This window comes from Carcharhinus amblyrhynchos, chromosome 15, assembly GCF_965287045.1.
Source record: "Carcharhinus amblyrhynchos chromosome 15, sCarAmb.v2.hapA, whole genome shotgun sequence".
Classification (NCBI taxonomy): Eukaryota; Metazoa; Chordata; class Chondrichthyes; order Carcharhiniformes; family Carcharhinidae; genus Carcharhinus; species Carcharhinus amblyrhynchos.
The window spans coordinates 16,705,872-16,725,445 of NC_137338.1; the positions used below are offsets into that span (position 1 = coordinate 16,705,872).

At 42.2% G+C, this 19,574-nt stretch overlaps 1 protein-coding gene across 1 annotated transcript in view; it reads left to right on the top strand.

The window, feature by feature from the left end:
- LOC145353515 (uncharacterized) overlaps positions 1 to 19,574 on the top strand; it is a 117,644-nt gene that overhangs the window by 11,287 nt on the left and 86,783 nt on the right. The window contains exons 3-8 of the mRNA XM_080204324.1: positions 3 to 93; positions 2,150 to 2,258; positions 4,532 to 4,691; positions 9,182 to 9,293; positions 14,614 to 14,693; positions 16,440 to 16,516. Of these exons, the coding sequence (XP_080060450.1) occupies positions 3 to 93; positions 2,150 to 2,258; positions 4,532 to 4,691; positions 9,182 to 9,293; positions 14,614 to 14,693; positions 16,440 to 16,516 (629 nt within the window). The remainder of the gene's footprint in view (positions 1 to 2; positions 94 to 2,149; positions 2,259 to 4,531; positions 4,692 to 9,181; positions 9,294 to 14,613; positions 14,694 to 16,439; positions 16,517 to 19,574) is intronic.

A 19,574-nucleotide genomic window follows, 5' to 3' on the forward strand; every position in this document is an offset into this window, starting at 1 on the left:
AGATGAAGCAGCAGATATTATTCATTTAGGAAAGTCCATGAAGAGGATTTCAGATACTCAGCTCATTGGACAATATGGAAATGGATTGAAGTCGTGAGTTTTGGAGATAAGTTTGCCCTTAGTCTTGCAGCAAAAAGTGTTCTGCTCTTTTGATATTGAGTTTGACAGTGAAGAAAATGAAGTGGATATCCATTTTTTTTTCAGTTTTATTTCCTTTAGTACATTGTTACTGAGGTGCTGGGACCTGGAGGTCATACTATAGAAAAGAAGGTTAATCAAGTCCATGTCAACACTCCAGAGCAGTGTAGTTAGTCCCTTTGCCCTGCCCTTTCCCTTGGCCCTGCAAGTTTATTTCTTTATTCAGTCTATCCAGTTTCCTTCTGATATAATTGATTGTGTTCACTTCCACCACCCTTGTAGGCAACATCTCTTGCTCACACCTTTAAATCACGACGGCACAGTGGTTAGCACTGCTGCCTCACAGCGCCAGGGACCCAGGTTCAATTCCCAACTTGCGCGGAATATGCACGTTATCCCTGTGCCTGCATGCGCTTCCTCTGGGTGCTCTGGTTTCCTCCCACAGTCCAAAAGACGTGCAGGTTAGGTGCATTGGCCGTACGAAATTTTCCTTCGGTATACCCAAACAGGTGCCAGAGTGTGACGACTAGGGGATTTTCACAATAACTTCATTGCAGTGTTAATGTAAGCCTAGTTGTGACGCTAATAAATGAAACAAAATCTGTGTTCCTTGCAGCCGTAGCTAATGGAAACCGTTTTCTTTAGTCTACCTTATATTGGATTTACCTTCTTTGTTCAAAATAACCCCAACCTCTCCAACCCAACCTTGTAGCTAAATGTTCTCAATCGTAAATCTCCTCTGCACTCTGTCAAGATCAGTCACATTGAAGGCAGTACTCTCACTGTGGTTTAACCAGAGATTTATCAGCTTCAAGATTTATGCTCATGAACTCTTCTCTTTAGAACACTGGAACATCAGGAACATTCTTTCTGAAGCTACCCTGCCTAATCCTGTTTCATGTCTTACTTTGTCAGAGACTTTCTTAAAATCCATGTAAACAACATGGTTATAACCCACTTTCTTTCCCTCCTCGTTTGACTGCAACTGATATTTATTGCTTGGAAAATGATATACTTTCCTCCATGACAGGGGAACATTTACTCTAGCAGGAAGGCAGCAGAGTCCCTGCCCCATTTAACAATCACTTAAGCACCTCATCCTACTGCAGTTAGATGGGCTGGGGTGGGGGACTTGCTATGCAGCGAACCCAAAAAGAAAACCTTGGTGTGTTTGCTTGCTGGTTCTCAAGGGCGTCCTCGTTCAAAGGCACTTGGAGCCTGATTGAGGGGCTTGGCTTCAAGGGGGAATTTGCTGAAACCAGCCCTGTGTCCTTGCTATCAACTACACCCCACCCCAACCGCGAATCATGCCATTCACCTTTGTCCTGGGATCCAGCGATGATCCGAACCTTGAGTGAGTGTAGCACCTACATCTGCCTCCCAAGTGGTAATGCAGTTCAGGGGAGTTGCCAGTCTAGTGGCTAGCAGCTCTCGGCAGGTGGGAATGCAGGCTCTGGGATCCTTGATCCTGAGGGGAGGCCTGCCACTGTCCTGTCAAGTCCCCAATTGGCAGGTGACATGGGGCTGTTGTCACCTTTTCAACAGCTAAGGCCCATCAAGATTCTGCCCATTTACTTTTTTTTTAAAGAAGTGATCATTCATGTCACTATGGTTGAAGCCTACTGGTCTAACACTTTCAATAATTAATCTACAGATTTAGGTCACTGTGCTCTCTTGTGCATTGAGAAATTCACCACCTAAAGTATATTCCTTTTTTTTAATTCCTGTTCCCAAAATTTATTACTTGACTAATTTCCTGTATTGAACTATTTACTGCTAATTTCCCATCATTTGACTTATCTACTTTGTCACTACTAAAGTAAATGATGGTCAGTTCAATTTCTGCAGATTTTCCCAGTTTTGCAGCCTAGCAACTCAACAATGCATTACACAAATAAGTCATGGCTAGTCTATTAACTTGTGCTGATCAATATCATTTGAATTAACTGCTGCAATTGTGTGGATCAGAATAAGCCAGGCCTCTTATTTCATTTTTGTTTCTCTCTTGCAGTGGGACAATGAGAATAGGTATGGATTTCATATTGTTTACCAAAAAAGACAATACCATGACCTGCATCCTTATGTCTCGAACATTTTATGAGAAAGAAGGTATTGATGAGGTAAGGGTGGAAGAATTTTATTTTCACTTCTTTTCTCAATCTGACCTGATTATTGCATATCTGTACTGTGATTCATCCTGGATCTGGAAGAACACAAGGATACAGCAAGTAGAATACTTCCCTTCAAATAATAATGTCTTTCATATATTGTAATTGCTTGGCCAACCAAAAGATGTGTGTTTTTGACATATTAAGTGGTTAATGAACAGTATTCAGAACAAACAGTATGTTTCCAGTGGTTACAATCTTTACCTAATTTTCTTAATGCCAAAACATCAAAGACATTCTTGTGCCACTTTTAAACATTAGATTGATCCTTGAAACAAATTCACTCACTTCTTACTTGGTGATCCAATACCATGGAACTTTATTTCTTTGCTGACCGTGGACTCTGTGTAAAGTCAGCTAGGTAGACAATCAAAATCCTTTAAAAATGAGAACACAGTATTGGAATGTACAGCATTAGAAAAGTCCATCTGAATGATCTCATTGTATTGATGCAAAGTGGAAAACTGTATTCCTCATAAGTATATTGGATTCACATCCATTCACAGTACCAAAACACAGCTGTGCTCCAATCATGAACTTCCTTTGGCTCAGTAGGTGCAAACTGATTAGTTTAAAGATTTAAGCATAACAATATGATCCTGCTGCTGCCTTTATAAATGGAATCTCTCACAAGAACACTGCCAAAAGTGAAATGACACAACCAAGCATGCCACTCTCCACAAACACACACACACACACACAAAATGCACAGCTTCAATATTTATGGAGAGGCCAGGGGGAAGAGGTCAATGGTTGATAAACCCAGAAATAAGGATTCCTCGAGACTTGAAAAATTAAACAGTAGGAACTGGCAATCAACTTTGGACTTCGTTTATGGACCACAGACAGCATATTGAGAGACTGATTAGTTGTTGAGCACGTAAGACCGGTCATTTAAAACTGAGGTGCGTAGAAATTTCTTTGGGCTGCCCCAAAGATAGTGGAGGCAGGATCATTAGAAGTATTTAAAGTGGAGGTGGATAAATATTTGATAGATCAAAGAATAGAGGGATGTGGGGAAATGGCACAGAAAAGGAGTTGAGGCCGCCATAGGTCTGCCATGATCATATTGAATGGCAGGGCAGGCTTGAAGGGCCTGTGGCCCACTTCAGATTCTGTTTTTTGTGTTGTGTATGTCTGTGGCACCAGGCCTCAGCGGGGGAGCATAAAGAAGGGAGAGAGAGAGATTGTGTTTGGCAAGGGGAATGGATGGATGTGCCTTTATGGCCATTGCCTCCCACCCACCACTGCCAGGGTGCCCAGTGGGCAATGCCAATGTCTCAGACTGGCAGTGTCAGCCTGGCATTCCCTAATGGGCATTGCTCAGCCCTGCCCACCTAGGGTGCTTCAATATCCTCTGGTCCCACTGGCGAGGCCATCACACCTGGTCTGCATTGTTAGAGATCATCTGTGATCCTTTTTGGTGAGGACCTCCACAGTCATGGTGAGAAAGATAAGTGAGCTAGGACTATTGCCTCCCGGGTCATTAATGACATGCTAATCATGTCATTAATATTTAAATCAGCCATGCACCTTTACTGGGCTGATTTTGCCGGCAGCATGGGGCCGGCAATATGGCGAGAGGTGAGAAGTCAGGTGCGAACCCAATTTTTTTGCCTCTCTCATATATTCTGCCCCGCCATGCTACTTGACCAGTGCAGCAGAACAGAAAAATCCAACCCCATGTCTGGATTATTGTTAACTTAATTCTGTGCCATTCTTGCATGCTTTCTGTGGAGCTGAGGTGCCGTTAGGCTCAAGTAATTTCAGCCCCAGGGTGCCAACATAACGAAAGCAAACACTTGCCTTCACTATTGCTTTTGCTCTCATAATAAAGTTTAGCATATCTGCCTGAAATAATAGGATTCAGGATCTGGCACAACGGGGATCTTCCAAAATGATTTTGCAAGGTATTCAATGCAAAGAGGTAACCAACTTGCAGCTGAATCATTTAACTTTCCTTACAACACAGAACTGAGCACAATTATATGGAAGAGAAGAGAAATGAAAAATCAATTCACTTTTTAAAATAGTGTGCACATGGCCCAAGAACAGCCACAAAAATATGATAAAATAGGCACTTAAAGCACCTAATATTATCTTGGTTAGATATTGTAAAAGGGAAATTATCAGATTTAATAATCAGAATTAATTTTATACGTGTATAGAAGTGTTCTGAGTTTAAAAATATCTTCAATGGATGAGTTTTGCTTTGGGTTTCCTAGGTGATTGTGCCTGTGCCATCCTGGTATACTGCAACAAAGGAACCCATAATGACTGATGAAAAGAAGTTCTCCCTTGAAATTGCGCTCATTTATAAATATTCGCCATTTAAAAAGGAGTTTGATGTGATGGAACAGTTTAATAAAATTACAGGAGCAAGTGGTAAGAACATCAAAAACAGTAAAATAAATGGTTACTAAATTATTCTGTCATACAAGTCATAACTTTTCAACAGTGACCTTTTACATATTGTATGTGTAAAACATTTGGCTCCTTTTGAAGGGCACAGCGGTTAGCACTTCTGCTTTACAGGACCAGGGACCCCGAGTTCAATTCCAGCCTCAGGTCACTGTCTGTGTGGAGTCTGCACGTGGGTTTCCTCCCACAGTCCGAAAAGCGTGCTGATTAGTACATTGGCCATGCTAAATTTTCCCTTAGTATACCCGAACAGGTGCTGCAGTGTGGTGACTAGAGGATTTTCACAGCAACTTCATTGCAGTGTTGGTGTAAGTCTACTTGTGACTATTAACATAGAAACCCTACAGTACAGAAAGAGGCCATTCGGCCCATCGAGTCTGCACCAACCACAATCCCATCCAGGCCTTACCCCCATCCCCCTACATATTTTACCCACTAATCCCTCTAACCTACACATCTCAGGACACTAAGGGGCAATTTTTTTAAGCATGGCCAATCAACCTAACCTGCACATCTTTGGATTTTGGGAGGAAACCGGAGCGCTTGGAGGAAACCCAGGCAGACACGTGCAAACTCCACACAGACAGTGATCCAAGCCAGGAATCGAACCCAGGTCCCTGGAGCTGTGAAGCAGCAGTGCTAACCACTGTGCTACCGTGCCACCCAAATAAATAAACTTTAACTTTTGCGTTTCTGAATGGAGGGCTGTGACAAGTGGTGTTCCTCAGGGATCAGTGCTGGGACCTTTGCTGTTTGTAATATATATAAATGATTTGGAGGAAAACGTAACTGGATTGATTAGTAAGTTTGCGGACGACACAAAGGTTGGTGGATTTGCGGATAGCGATAAGGACCATCAGAGAATACAGCAGGATATAGATCAGTTGGATACTTGGGCAGCGAGATGGCAGATGGAGTTTATTTCGGACAAATGTGTGGTAATGCATTTTGGAAGGTCTAATACAGATAGAAAATATACAGTAAATGGCAGGACCCTAAGGAGTATTGATAGGCAAAGGAATCTGGGCGTACAGGGACACAGGTCACTGAAAGTGGCAATGCAGATGAAGAAGGTAGTCAAGAAGGCATACAGTATGCTTGCCTTCATTGGCGGGGTATTGAGTTTAAAAATTGGCAAGTCATGTTGAAGCTTTATAGAAGCTTAGTGAGGACATGCTTGGAATATAGTGTTCAATTCTGGTTGCCACACTACCAGAAGGATGTGGGGGCTTTGGAGAGGGTACAGAAAAGATTTATCAGGATGTCGCCTGGTATGGAGGGCATTAGCTATGAGAAGAGGTTGGAGAAACTTGGTTTGTTCTAACTGGAGCGATGGAGGTTGACGGGAGACCTGATAGAAATCTACAAGATTGAGAGGCATGGACAGAGTGGATAGTCAGAAACTTTTTCTCAGGGTGGAAGAGTCAATTACTAAGTTTAAGGTGTGAGGGGGCAAGTTTCAAGAGACGTACGAGGCAGATTTTTTACAGAGTGGTGGGTGCCTGGAACTCGTTGCCGGGGAGGTAGTGGAAGCGGGAACGGTAGTGACTTTTAAGGGGCATCTTGACAAGTAAAGGAATGAGATGGGAATAAATTGATATGGTCCCCGGAAATGTAGGGGGTTTTAATTAAGTCAGGCAGCATGGTCGATGCAGGCTTGGAAGGCCGAAGGGCCTGTTCCTGGCTGTAATTTTCTTTGTTCTTTGTTCACTGGCTGAAACCAACCATTGGGATCTTGCATTATTTCACAGGAACACCTGTTTTTACAGCATAGAAGTAATTCCTTAAATAATTATTTTTTCCTTATTAAGAATGATTGGTAATGATTAAATATTCAAGTTTGTGTTTATGGCTCAGAATTTGATATGAATCCAACAAAATGATCCCATTGCTTCTTAATCCATTTCCACCATTCTGTGTGGAATTTGCACATTCTCCCTGTCTCCATGTAGGTTTCATCTGGGTGCTCTGGTTTCCTCCCACGCTTCAAAGATGTGCGGATTAGGTTGATTGACCATGCTAAATTGCCCCATAGTGTCAGGGGGACTAGCAGGATAAATGTATGGGGCTATAGGAATAGGGCCTGGGTGGGATTGTTGTTGGTGCAGGCTCGATGGGCCAAATAGCTTCCTTCTGCAGTGATGGGATTCTCTGATTCCATTCTGTGATTATTGGAAGATCCAAGAAAAAAGGGCAAAGTTATCCCCAAATGGGATAACTTTGCCCTTTTTTCTTGGATCTTCCAGAATCCCATTTGGGGATTAAGTTCCATGGTGGAGTGGGAATGTGGAGTGTTTTAAGTTGCAGAGGTCATTGGGAAAATATGCCATATTTTCCAGTGAATCTCAGTCATTAGGCAGTCAGTGTTTTGCACTGCATTTCGTGGCACGGCAAGCCTGATGGTGCAAAGTCTGCCTTTGCACCCAGGCCCCGTATTGGATTGAGGTGCCCAATATCACTGACCCCACTATTAAAGAAAGCAGATGGACCTTCAGAAAATGAAGATGGATCTCCGGCAACACTCTGAGGTTTAAAAATGAAGCTCGTCCAGGACAAAGAATCTGCAAGATCCATCAGCACCTGCTTCTCCCACCCACTGCTGTGATGTTCAGGGGTCCACAGTTGCAGGTGGCTTTCAGAAACAGTCCCAGATATTGTTCATCTGAGTCCAGGCATCCACATGTCATGTTGTTCTAGACGTGTTTTGCATCAGTGTCATAGTGAGGGGGATTGAATATAAAAGTAGGGAGGTCTTGCTGCAGCTGTATAGAGCATTGGTGAGGCCGCAGCTGGAGTACTGTGTGCAGTTTTGGTCGCCGCACTTACACAAGGATATTTTGGCCTTGGAGGGAGTGCAGAGGAGGTTTACTAGGCTGATACCGGAGTTGAGGGGGTTGAGCTATGAGGAGAGACTGAATAAACTAGGCTTGTACTCGTTAGAGTTTAGAAGAATGAGGGGAGATCTCATTGAGATGTATGAGATGATGAATGGGATGGATAGGATAGAGGTGGAGAGACTCTTCCCGCTCAAAGGACAGAAGGACTGGGGGGCACAGCCTCAAGATAAAGGGGGGGGGTGGTTTAGAACGGAGTTGAGGAGGAACTTCTTCACTCAAAGGGTGATGAATCTCTGGAATTCTCTGCCCGTTGAAGTGGTGGAGGCTGCCTCGCTAAATATTTTTAAGACGCGGGTTGATGGGTTTTTGATAAGCGAGGGGATTAAGGGTTATGGGGAGTGGGCGGGAATGTGGAACTGAGCCACGATAGATCAGCCATGATCTTATTGAATGGCGGGGCAGGCTCGAAGGGCCAGATGGCCTACTCCTCCTATTTCTTATGTTCTTGCTGACGATATGGAAAATCAGGCATCGGTGGTCAGGCCTTCATCTGCATCCCATTTGTTTCATGCCGGCCTCAAGCGGGTTTCCCTATCCACCATGGTGGGCACTAGTGTAAAATCCCATGGGAAATTCACACCCATGTATGGACTGGAACCCTGTGTTCCAGCTGTTCACGCCGGCAGGATCTTCCAGTTCTGTGGGCGGTGCACCCCAGCCACAGATTCCATGGTGGTGAATGAGGAGTGCATTAAATGGGAAACTCCTTTGGCAATGGTGGGACCAGAAGATATTGCCACCAGCCAATGGCCCAAGCATGCCCCCCACTTCATGGGCACCCCACCCCTGCCTGACCACCAAATAGTTACAAAGTTTTGATCCATTGCTTAACATCATCTTGAGTCCTGAATGCAGTACTGGCAGTAGGCACACTAGCCTGTGATAGGCTGGGAAAAGTGGTGTGAAACAATGGCCATGATTTTCCAAGGCATGCACATCTCCCACAGCTGGTGAACAGCCACGCTGGAAACCAGTGGGGAGAGAAGTAAGTAATTTACATATTTTTAAAATGTATTTTAAATGTATTTGATTATTTGGCCTGGCACAGAATTCTCCAGGTCTGACAGCATCTCCCACCCCATCAAGAGTGTTTCACTCCAGCGAGGTTGAGAGTAGCTCCCCACCTGCGGGGAACTAATGGGAGACGTCAGTTCAACACTTTAGGGAGAATCGCCCCCATGGTTTCTGTTAGCAGTTCCCCAAAACTGTAGCTAATTGATATGCAAATGAGTATCACTAGTCCACTTACTCTCTCACACCCTGTCAGAATCTGATGTGATAATTTAATATTACTCCATCTCCTGTCTAGCTTTTTAAAAATCATGTGTCTCTGGTCTTCTAACATTGTCTATTCTTTCATTTCATTGAGAATTTTACTGTTCACGATATAGTTCCATTTTGCTCTCCTTTCTCCAAAGATTGTGACATTGCAACTGTCTTTGCAACTGTCTTTGTGGACCAAAGACACCACTAACATTTCTGCCCCATCTTCTGCATATGCCTCAACTTGTGCACAAAACAAAAATGTGTTCATTACATGAATGTTTTTCTTACTAGGAACTTTGGTAATTATCTACAACTTAAAGTTAAATGATGATGGAGTACCTGAACTGGACATTGAAACAGACCCTTCTGATATACAACTGACAGGAATGATGGCAAGTGAAATGTAAGTAATAAAATGAAAAATATAAATATTTAAGTAGTTGCATTCAGACTGAGATGAACAGCTAGTTTATAAATGCAGAATAATCGCTACTTGTGATTCTGCTATTCAGAGGACCATAGATGAGTGATAATAGACATAAGAACATAAGAAATAGGAGCAGGAGTAGGCCATCAAGCCCTTCGAGCCTGCCCCGCCATTCAATAAGATCATGGCTGATCTGTCGTGGCTCAGTTCCACATTCCCGCCCTCTCGTCATAACCCTTAATCCCCTCTCTTATCAAAAACCCATCAACCCGCGTCTTAAAAATATTTAGCGAGGTAGCCTCCACCACTTCAATGGGCAGAGAATTCCAGAGATTCACCACCCTTTGAGTGAAGAAGTTCCTCCTCAACTCCGTTCTAAACCGCCCCCACTTTATCTTGAGGCTGTGCCCCCTAGTCCTATTATCCTTTCTGAGCGGGAAGAGTCTCTCCACCTCTATCCTATCCATCCCATTCATCATCTTATACGTCTCAATGAGATCTCCCCTCATTCTTCTAAACTCTAACGAGTACAAGCCTAGTTTATTCAGCCTCTCTTCATAGCTCAACCCCCTCAACTCCGGCATCAGACTAGTAAACCTCCTCTGCACTCCCTCCAAGGCCAAAATATCCTTGCGTAAGTACGGCGCCCAAAACTGCACACAGTACTCCAGCTGCGGCCTCACCAATGCTCTATACAGCGGCAGCAAGACCTCCCTACTTTTATATTCAATCCCCCTCGCTATGAAGGCCAGCATCCCATTCGCCTTCCTGATCACCTGCTGCACCTGCAAGCTGGGTTTTTGCGACTCATGCACAAGGACCCCAAGGTCCCTCTGCACCGTCGCCTGCTGCAGTTTTTCGCCACATAAGTGATAATCCTTCCTACCATTATTCCTACCAAAGTGGACCACCTCGCACTTGCCAACATTAAATTCCATTTGCCATTTCCTGGCCCATTTGCCCAGCCTATCTAGATCCTTCTGTAGATTCTCCACACCCTCCGCACAATTTGCCTTTCCTCCAATCTTGGTGTCATCAGCAAATTTCGACACCCTACACTCGGTTCCCTCCTCCAGATCATCTATATAAATGGTAAATAGCTGAGGCCCCAGCACCGACCCCTGAGGCACTCCACTAGTCACCATCCGCCAATTCGAATAGCACCCATTGACCCACACTCTCTGCCTCCTGTTTGACAACCAATCCTCTATCCACGCTAACACCCTACCCCCAACTCCATGCCCCCTGACCTTCTGCAATAACCTCCTGTGAGGTACCTTGTCAAACGCCTTCTGAAAATCCAGAAAGACCACATCCACCGGCTCTCCTCTATCCACCGCCCTAGACACATCCTCATAGAACTCCAGTAAATTTGTCAGACACGACTTCCCTTTAACGAAACCGTGCTGCGTCTGCTCTATCAAGCAATTCCTCTCAAGATGCCTCGCTATTTCCTCCTTGATGACGGATTCTAACATTTTACCTACAACAGACGTTAAACTAACCGGCCTATAATTCCCTGCCTTTTGCCTGGCACCCTTCTTAAACAACGGCGTAACATTAGCCACTTTCCATCTTCCGGCACTTCCCCGGAATCCAGCGACGTCTGGAAAATAACCACCAAGGCATCCACTATCACCTCCGCCATTTCTTTCAGAACCCTCGGATGCATTCCATCCGGTCCTGGCGACTTGTCCACAATCAGTCCCTCCAGTCTGTCGAGCAATAAGGCAAAAAATTTGCTTGAGGCTTTGAATATCTTCAATCAAGAGTAAAGGTGTGTCGGGCTGCTGAAAATCATTTAGATGCTTTGATAAATATTTACTGTTCATGAAATCATAAAGTAATCAAAAGACAGATGAACTTCAGATTTCCTCATTGTTGCTGTTGTTGCCAGTGCCACTAGAGGTGGGGAAATAAATGAGGCTGTGGGGGGCATTGGTGGACAGTGAAGAGGAAGAAAAATCAATTGGGTAGTTGTTTGCCACTGCTGGGAGTTTCCAGTGGAATATTGAAAATGAGTGGGTATATTCAAACAAAGTCAGAATAATGAAGTGCCAGCCTATGTCATATTTTCCATCATTATCAACTATCACAATGGACAATTATAAACTTATAATGCCAGCAGGTTATTGGCGTCTGAAATTGTTAAGAATGCTAATGAAGTAGATTGAGGGAGGCAGTTGAGGAAGTCATAGCACTCAAAATTCAGAGCAGCTAATTTGGAGACTTTTTAATATCCTATTTTGTGCTGAGGACAAGCTGTCATTAATGGCAGATATTTGAAGTTTAACTGGCTTCCTTTTCAATATTTATTAATTTAGGGAATGTGGGGATCATTGGCTAAACCAGGATTTATTGCCCACTCCAAGCTGCCCTTGAAAACTTGGTGGTGAACTGCCTCCTTGTACCTCTGCAGTACATATGGTGTAGGTACACCCACACTGCTTTTAGAAAGGGAGTTTCAAGACTTTGACGCAGTGATGGTGCAGGAATGGTGATATATTTCCAAGTAAGAAGTCTCACAACACCAGGTTAAAGTCCAAGAGGTTTATTTGGTAGCAAAATCCACTAGCTTTTGGAGCACTGCTCCTTCGTCAGTTAAGTGGCAGTTCTGTCCACAAACAGGGCATATAAAGACACAAACTCAATTTACAAAATAATGGTTGGAATGTGAATCTTTATAGGTAATCAAGTCTTAAAGGTAGACAATGTGAGTGGAGAGAGCATTAAGCACAGGTTAAAGAGATGTGTATTGTCTCCAGCCAGGACAGTTAGTGAGATTTTGCAAGCCCAGGCAAGTTGTGGGGGTTACAGATAAGGTGACATGAACCCAGGCTCCCGGTTGAGGCCATCCTCATGTGTGCAGAACTTGGCTATCAGTCTCTGCTCAGTGACTCTGCATTGTCATGTGTCATTAAGGCCGCCTTGGAGAATGCTTATCTGAAGATCAGAGGCCGAATACCCGTGACCACTAAAGTCTTCCCCAACAGGAACTTGCCTGGTGATTGTCGAGCGGTGTTCGTTCATCTGTTGTTGTAGTGTCTGCATGGTCTCCCCAGTGTGCCATACCATGGGACATCCTTTCCTGCAGCATATTAGGTAGACAACATTGGCCGAGTTGCAAGTGTATGTACCATGTACCTGGTGGATGGCGTTCTCACATGAGATGATGGCATCCATGTAGATGATCATGCACATCTCGCAGAGGTTGCTGTGGCAGTGTTGTGTCGTGTCATGATCACTGTTCTCCTGAAGGCTGGATAGTTTGCTGCGGACAATGGTCTGTTTGAGGTTGTGTGGTTGTTTGAGGGCAAGAAGTGGGCATGTGGGGATGGCCTTGGCGAGATGTTTGTCTTCATCAATGACATGTTGGAGGTGTCTGTTGTAATCCTCCTCATCTGAGCATCTCCACATCATGATATATTTCCAAGACAGGATGATGAGTGGCTTGGAGAGGAACTTCCAGGTGTGGTGTTCCCATGCGTCTGCTGACCTTGTCCTTCTAGATGATAACTGTTGTGGGTTTAGAAGATGTTGCCTGAGGAGCCTTGGTGAGTTCCTGCAGTGCACCCCATCAATGGTACACACAACTGCCTCTGACCTTATAGCCACAATATTCACATGGCTAATCTAGTTGAGCTGCTGGTTAACAGTAACCCCCAGGAAGTTGATAGTGGAAAATTCACCAATGCTAGTGCCATTGAATATCAAGGGGCAATGGTTAGATTCTCTCTTTGTGTAGGTGGTCATTGCCCAGCACTTATGTGATGTGAATATCATTTGTCATTTGTCAGCCCCAGCCTTGATAGTGTCTGGCATTTTGACATGGGCTGCTTCAGTCTTTGAAGAATTGGGAATGGTGCTGAATGTTCTGCAGTTATGAGTGAACATCCCCACTTCATCGATGAAGCAGCTGAAGGTGGTTGGGCCCAGGTCTTCTAGCCACTGAATATCAGTTACTGTTTGAAATAAGTCTATACAAGGTCTTTACTTGCCTTAATGCATCACTGCCATAAGGCCATGATGATTTTGGGCAATTTTGATGAATAGACTCTTAATGATGTAAAACTGGTTAAAAAATGACAATGATTATAATGCTGAAGATGTAATGTACATAAGAATATATCAATTCTAATGTACAACTTCTCCAAAAATAAAAGGTCAGGCAATTTAAAATACTACATACTTGTATAAATTTGCACAACAGCAGAAATCCCTTTCAGTGGATTATTTGTAAATAACCTATGGAAATCCGTGATATTTTATCTGATGCTGCATTCCTACTTTAAAGTGTTCTGAAATGGTATGATTGTATTGCAATTAGTGATCAAAAATTATATTAACATCATCATGTTTCAGACAACCAGAACAATATTCTTTTAGAGCCTATGCTGCAATATTATACATTAACCCTCGCATGAAGATTTTTATCCAAGGACAAAAGGTTCATGCTAAACGCCTCGCCTTTTCCTTGTATCGACCTAGGTAAGAAAATAATTTGCTCATGTCACAGTTTCGTAGTCCTTTTAAAGTTCTAAAATTTTGAACTCGTAAAGCTTAGAAATTTTTTTCAAGGTGAAAATCAAATTTGGGCTTTTTTGTCCCATAATCAAGAGCAAAAGCTGTTCCAATTAGCCAATCATTCAAAGCATTCAGAAAAATATAATTCTCACTAGTAACTATTTAGTTCCAACTATTCAATTTCTAGTTTGTTTCCTTTCATTTTTGTGTCAAATTATTGTTTGTATATCACTTTAAACACTTATTCCATAAAGAACCGGTAGGATTTACATAACTTTCAGGTAATGTATAACCATGCTGAGATCCAGAATGAGCTACAGCCATAAAAGTGGGAATTATATTGTATACGTATCACCAGCTACCTTCATTGTATCTGACAATCTTCAAAATTAAGTGAAAAGTAAAGTTTATTTATTAATCACAAGTAGACTTACATTAACACTCAATGAAGTTACTGTGAAAATCCCCTAGCCGCCACACTCCAGTAACTGCTTGGGTACACTGAGGGAGAATTTAGCATGGCCAATGCATCTAAGCAGCTTGTCTTTCTACCATGGGAGGAAACCAGAGCACCCAGAGGAAACCCAAGCAGACATGGGAAGAATGTGCAAACTCCACACAGCCAATGACCCAAGCCAAGAATCAAACACAGGTCCCTGGCTCTGTGAGGCAGCAGTGCTAACCATCATGCCACCATGCCACCCAAATTAAGGGGAACTAACATTGGAAAAGTGACTTTGATGTTTAATTGATATTCATTGCTTTCCGTTAGGAAATACATTTATATTTCCAAGGGGTTCAAAGTACGCATTTCAAGAGAGGTAAAGGAGGCTGAACTTGCTGTTAAAATAGGTAAGGATTAATGCTAACTTGATTCTTTCAAGAATAATCCCATCAGTTAAATATCAATAACCAGCTCCATTGTTTGTTATTAATGGCGAAAATCACTACCAACTGAGTGATGTTTTTCCCTTAAATCCATTTAATTTCAATGTCAAATCACTGTGACTTATAAATAAGCCATTCTTTGATTCATGATGTATTTTAAAGAAAGATGAAATTGCAATCTTGTCATTCCCAATTATGCTTATTCTCATAGGTTAATTTTGCATGATGTGTGAAAGAGCTTATACACTTGCATGTATTTTTCCAGTAAAAAATTACAATACTTCACCCAAGCACCCACTTGTTTGCATGAATCTAAAGAATATATTAGTTGGTTAATTATTCACCAGGCTGTGTCAAAGAATAAGAGCTGAATTAAATTCTCTCCAAACTTGACCTTTGCACATGCCAAATTGCTTAATATTGATAAAGTCAGGCAGGCTATGGAAAATTTTCTCCCTCTCTTGCCCAGGCTCAGCAGAGATCAAGAATTGAAATTGGAAAGTTCTGGTTCATAAATTACTAATGAACATGCAGTGCAATTATTCACTAAATTATTAGGAGCCTTTCCTTCTTGAATTTTATTGCCGTTACTTTAAGTTCTGCTTACTCCTACTAACCAACAGTAACTTTAAACTATTTTCATTATACTTTTGTTCCTTATTAATTGATGTGGAATTAGATAAAAAGTAAGATTGATGCTGGATAATCAGTGATAAGTGCCATTTGATTTGTTTGTCATTAGAACTCACCAAATGCTTATTGCATCTGTCCTCTATTATTCAATTATTTTTCTCTTATGGGAAGTACTATGCACATTTTATTTCATGGCACTGATTAAAATACAGAGACTTGGAATTACACTCATGAAAAAGCTGAGTTTGAAAACAAGGTACACTTACTTCTAAAACATTGATAATGTTTTGAACATTGGACTAACTGTTGAAACATCTTAAACTGTTCAGACAAGCACCAAGACCTAGTTTGGCTGGTGGAGAGAAAGGCATTCCCTGTCAGATTCTTCATGCACACCCAAAGTCTCAGCCCCATCACGTGTTGCCCTTGATGTGGCTGCGGGGGTGATGAGTCAATCGCAAATGTCTTTGTGGCATGTTCCTTTGCAAAAAAGGCCCAAAGAGAGATATAATGGTACGGGTCCCGAGTAGCTCTGTGACGCAGGTCTCTGTGCTGTACGAGCTATTCCCGGGAATGCACACTAAGATAAACATCAATTGCTGATGGAGGGTCATCAACTCTGTGAAAGACGCCCTTTGGTTTGCCTGAAACCCATTGATCTGCCAGTGCAAAGAATTGGCCTCCACCCAGTGTTGCAGACTGGCACATGGCAATGTCCAAGACTATATGCTGAGGGATGGACTCAAGCTTGGGGCAGCAGCCGCCAAGGCACAATGAGAAAAGGTCATCATGTAAGACCAATGTACACCAAAGGGCTAGTAATGGGAAAAAGTGCTCGGACTAACTATAATCTCTGTGATTAACTCTATTAAAGAACCACAAAGTGCAATTTGATAAATTGATAAAGAATTTTCAACTTGTATATAATGTTTAGACTGGACAGAGTGATCTCGGGAAATGTAAATGTGGTCACTTTTTACTGTTGTAACAATCAGAAATGCTTCTGTAAAGTCTTTCAGATTATGTATGAATAAAGTATATTTTTAAAATAAACAATTTCTGAACTGGTATTTGCAGCAGAGGAAAATATGCAGGAAGCCAAATTTAAAGTGAAGGAGTTAGAAAAGACCTGTGACAGCACCATGGAAGCACAGGTAAATCAATTATTTTTGGATGCATTTTTGTTTATAAAAGCAGTGATCATCTTTCCTTTGTATCTTTCTGTAAAAAATGGAAAATGTTGATTCTGTATTGACTCTAGATTTCAATTGATTGTGATACGTCCTACACAAAATTAAAAGCAAAACATGTGCTATACCATAAAATCACCTACAGTACAGAAGGAGACCATTCAGTCCATCAAGTCTGTACTGACCACGATCCATCAGGCCCTACTGACGTAATCTTATACATTTGCTCTAATAATCCCTTTGACACTAGGGTCAATTTAGCATGGCCACTTAACCTAACCCACACATCTTTGGACTGTGGGAGGAAACCGGAGCACTCAGAGGAAACCCGTGCTGACGCATGGAGAAAGTGCAAACTCATCACAGACAGTGACCCAAGGCCAGAATTAAACCTAGGTCCTTGGCACTGTGAGGCAGCAATGCTAACCACTGTGCCACCGTGCCGCCCCAATCTTATTCAGCAATCCACAAAGTCTTTTTGTGTAGCACATGATGCAATTGTTGAAAATGCTGGTCAGATGAGTCCCTGGGGAGGGTGTTCTCCAGGTGCACTTGTTTTTTCAGAAGGAACTCTTCAAATGCCAACAAAAATAACAAAACATACTTCAACTTGTAAATCAAAGAAAGGGTTTAATAAAGAAACTTCATTACTCCAGACTTGGGGCCTCACCCTGGGCCAATCCAAGTGCCCCACAATTCCCAACAGGTTTCTATTTATAGTGAATCAGATGGTCAGCTGACCATCACATCATTCTGTAATAATCCCATGGTTTACTGGGTCAGGTGATACTTGCTTGCTTGCTTACTTACAGCTTGTTACTATTGGTCACATTACATCTGATACGAAATTGTCACCTGTTACATTCTAACAGATACCTTTATTTTAATTTTTTTTCAAAATAATGTAAGACAGCTATCCTCCAGTATTCTTAATAACTTTCCAGTACCTACATCCCTTTTTGTAAAACAGTTGGATACCTGTAGATTTGCACCAACCCAGTTAAGCTTGGAAAATTCCTTGTTTTCCAGCATTTGTTTAATGCTAGCTAGATCAATTCTTAGTCGCTTTTCTGTTACACCTTTTGTTGAGTGAACATTGTTCCATAAAGACCAATTGTCCATGTAACATTCAATTGGTACTTTCTTACCCAATGTGCCCATAAAAAATTTCTGTTAATGTGTCAGACAAATATATCCCCATATCTAACGCCTCTACTAATGCTAGGGTTTCAGCGCCAATGTCCTTTTGACTACCCTTTTTATTTTCTTTGCTTCCCAGGCCAAGGGGCAACATTTTCCTTCTTTACTCACCAGGAATATTATGAATCTAATACTGCTTGAACGTCCATCTAGATTGGCATGTGAAGCATCACTAAATACAATCAACTTCATATCGTCCAGTTTTCCTAGTGCTGGGAATTTAATTACACACTCCTCTATTCTTAACTTTTTAAAAATGTTTTATCAGCCTGTAAGATCTCTAACTATGACATGCCTCAACATATTACTGAGCTCTAGGACATTATAGCTCCCATCCAGTCTTGCCTGTGTACATAGCCAATTTAGTTGTCCTATCGTACTCCTCAACAATTCTGTTTCTTTTTCATTGGCCCATTCCTCTTTTTCCATTGACCTTTCTCTGGTGAAGGGAATGGGATCAATATTGTTTAGATATTCTTGCTGACTCATCGTTATTTGTAGCAAACGCCACTAGCTTTCAGGACCGGCTGTTCCTTCATCACCCACCTGACGAAGGAACAGCCAGTTCCAAAAGCTAGTGGCGTTTGCTACAAATAAACCTGTTGGACCTTAACCTGGTGCTGAGCGACTTCTTACTGTGTTTACCCCAGTCCAACGCCAGCATCTCCATGTCATGACTCATCGTTACACCAGATATACTTTTTTGGATATCAAGACCAAGATATCAAAACGCCAGCTGTTTGACTTCCTGTTTTAAGTTCTGTTTTCAGCTTCTCAATTATCCTTTTTTCAAATTCTTCTGTGCCACCTCATAGTAAAGCATCCAAATGCATCACAAAAATTCCAGCTAATTCTCCTTTCACCTTCCAGTAAAATATTGCTGATTTACTTTTAACTAGACACAGCAGTGCAGATTGTACAGAGAAATATCAAACCCTTGAAGTATCAGTTAACCCATGTACACATTTGTTCATTTTCCACAAATGACCCTCTGTATTACCTGCTTCTTTGTGTAGCCTCAAAAAAACTTTCCTCTGAAATGTTTCACCCCGCAGAAATGCTGCTTTGATATCCATTGATTTACACATCCAATTATTAGATGCTGGAACAGTGAAAAACATTTTCGTTGTCACTTTTCCTGCTGTGAGTGAATCAACCCTAATGTCTCTCCCATCCAAATGTTCCTCATACACACAGGCTACTAATCTGGCTTTAGCTTCATACATCTCATCTTTCAAACCCACCTATGAGACAAAGCAGGCTGCCCTTCATCTGATACCTCAGTGTACACCCCAAACTCTTTCCAATTGTCCAGCTCTCTTTGTTTGGTCTGTCTTACTTCCACAAACTCCATTTTGTTGGCAGCTATCAATACTTCCTTATCATGGAAGCTTCTACTCCTATTGCTATTATTGGTTTGATTCTTAGCCTTCCTCGTTAAAGTCTGCCCTCTACTGCTATGCCTGTTTCTCAGTAAAAAGTCTGACAACACCAGGTTTTAGTCCAACCTATTTATTTGATAATATTCTCACAAGCTTTCGAGGGGTTACCCTCTTCGTCAGGTGAATGGAGAGTTCTGGCCTCAGACAGAGCATATAAAGCACAGACAGTTTAGAGATTACTGATTAAAATGCGAATCCTTACACCTAACCTGCTGTTCAAGACCTGAAGTGGCTGACAATGTGAGTGGTAGGAGCACTGATCACAGTTTAAAGAGATGTGTATTGTCTCCAGACAGTACAGTAAGTGAGGTTTTGCAAACCCAGGCAAGTCACGGGGGTTACAGATAGTGCGACATGAACCCAAGATCCCTGTTGAGACC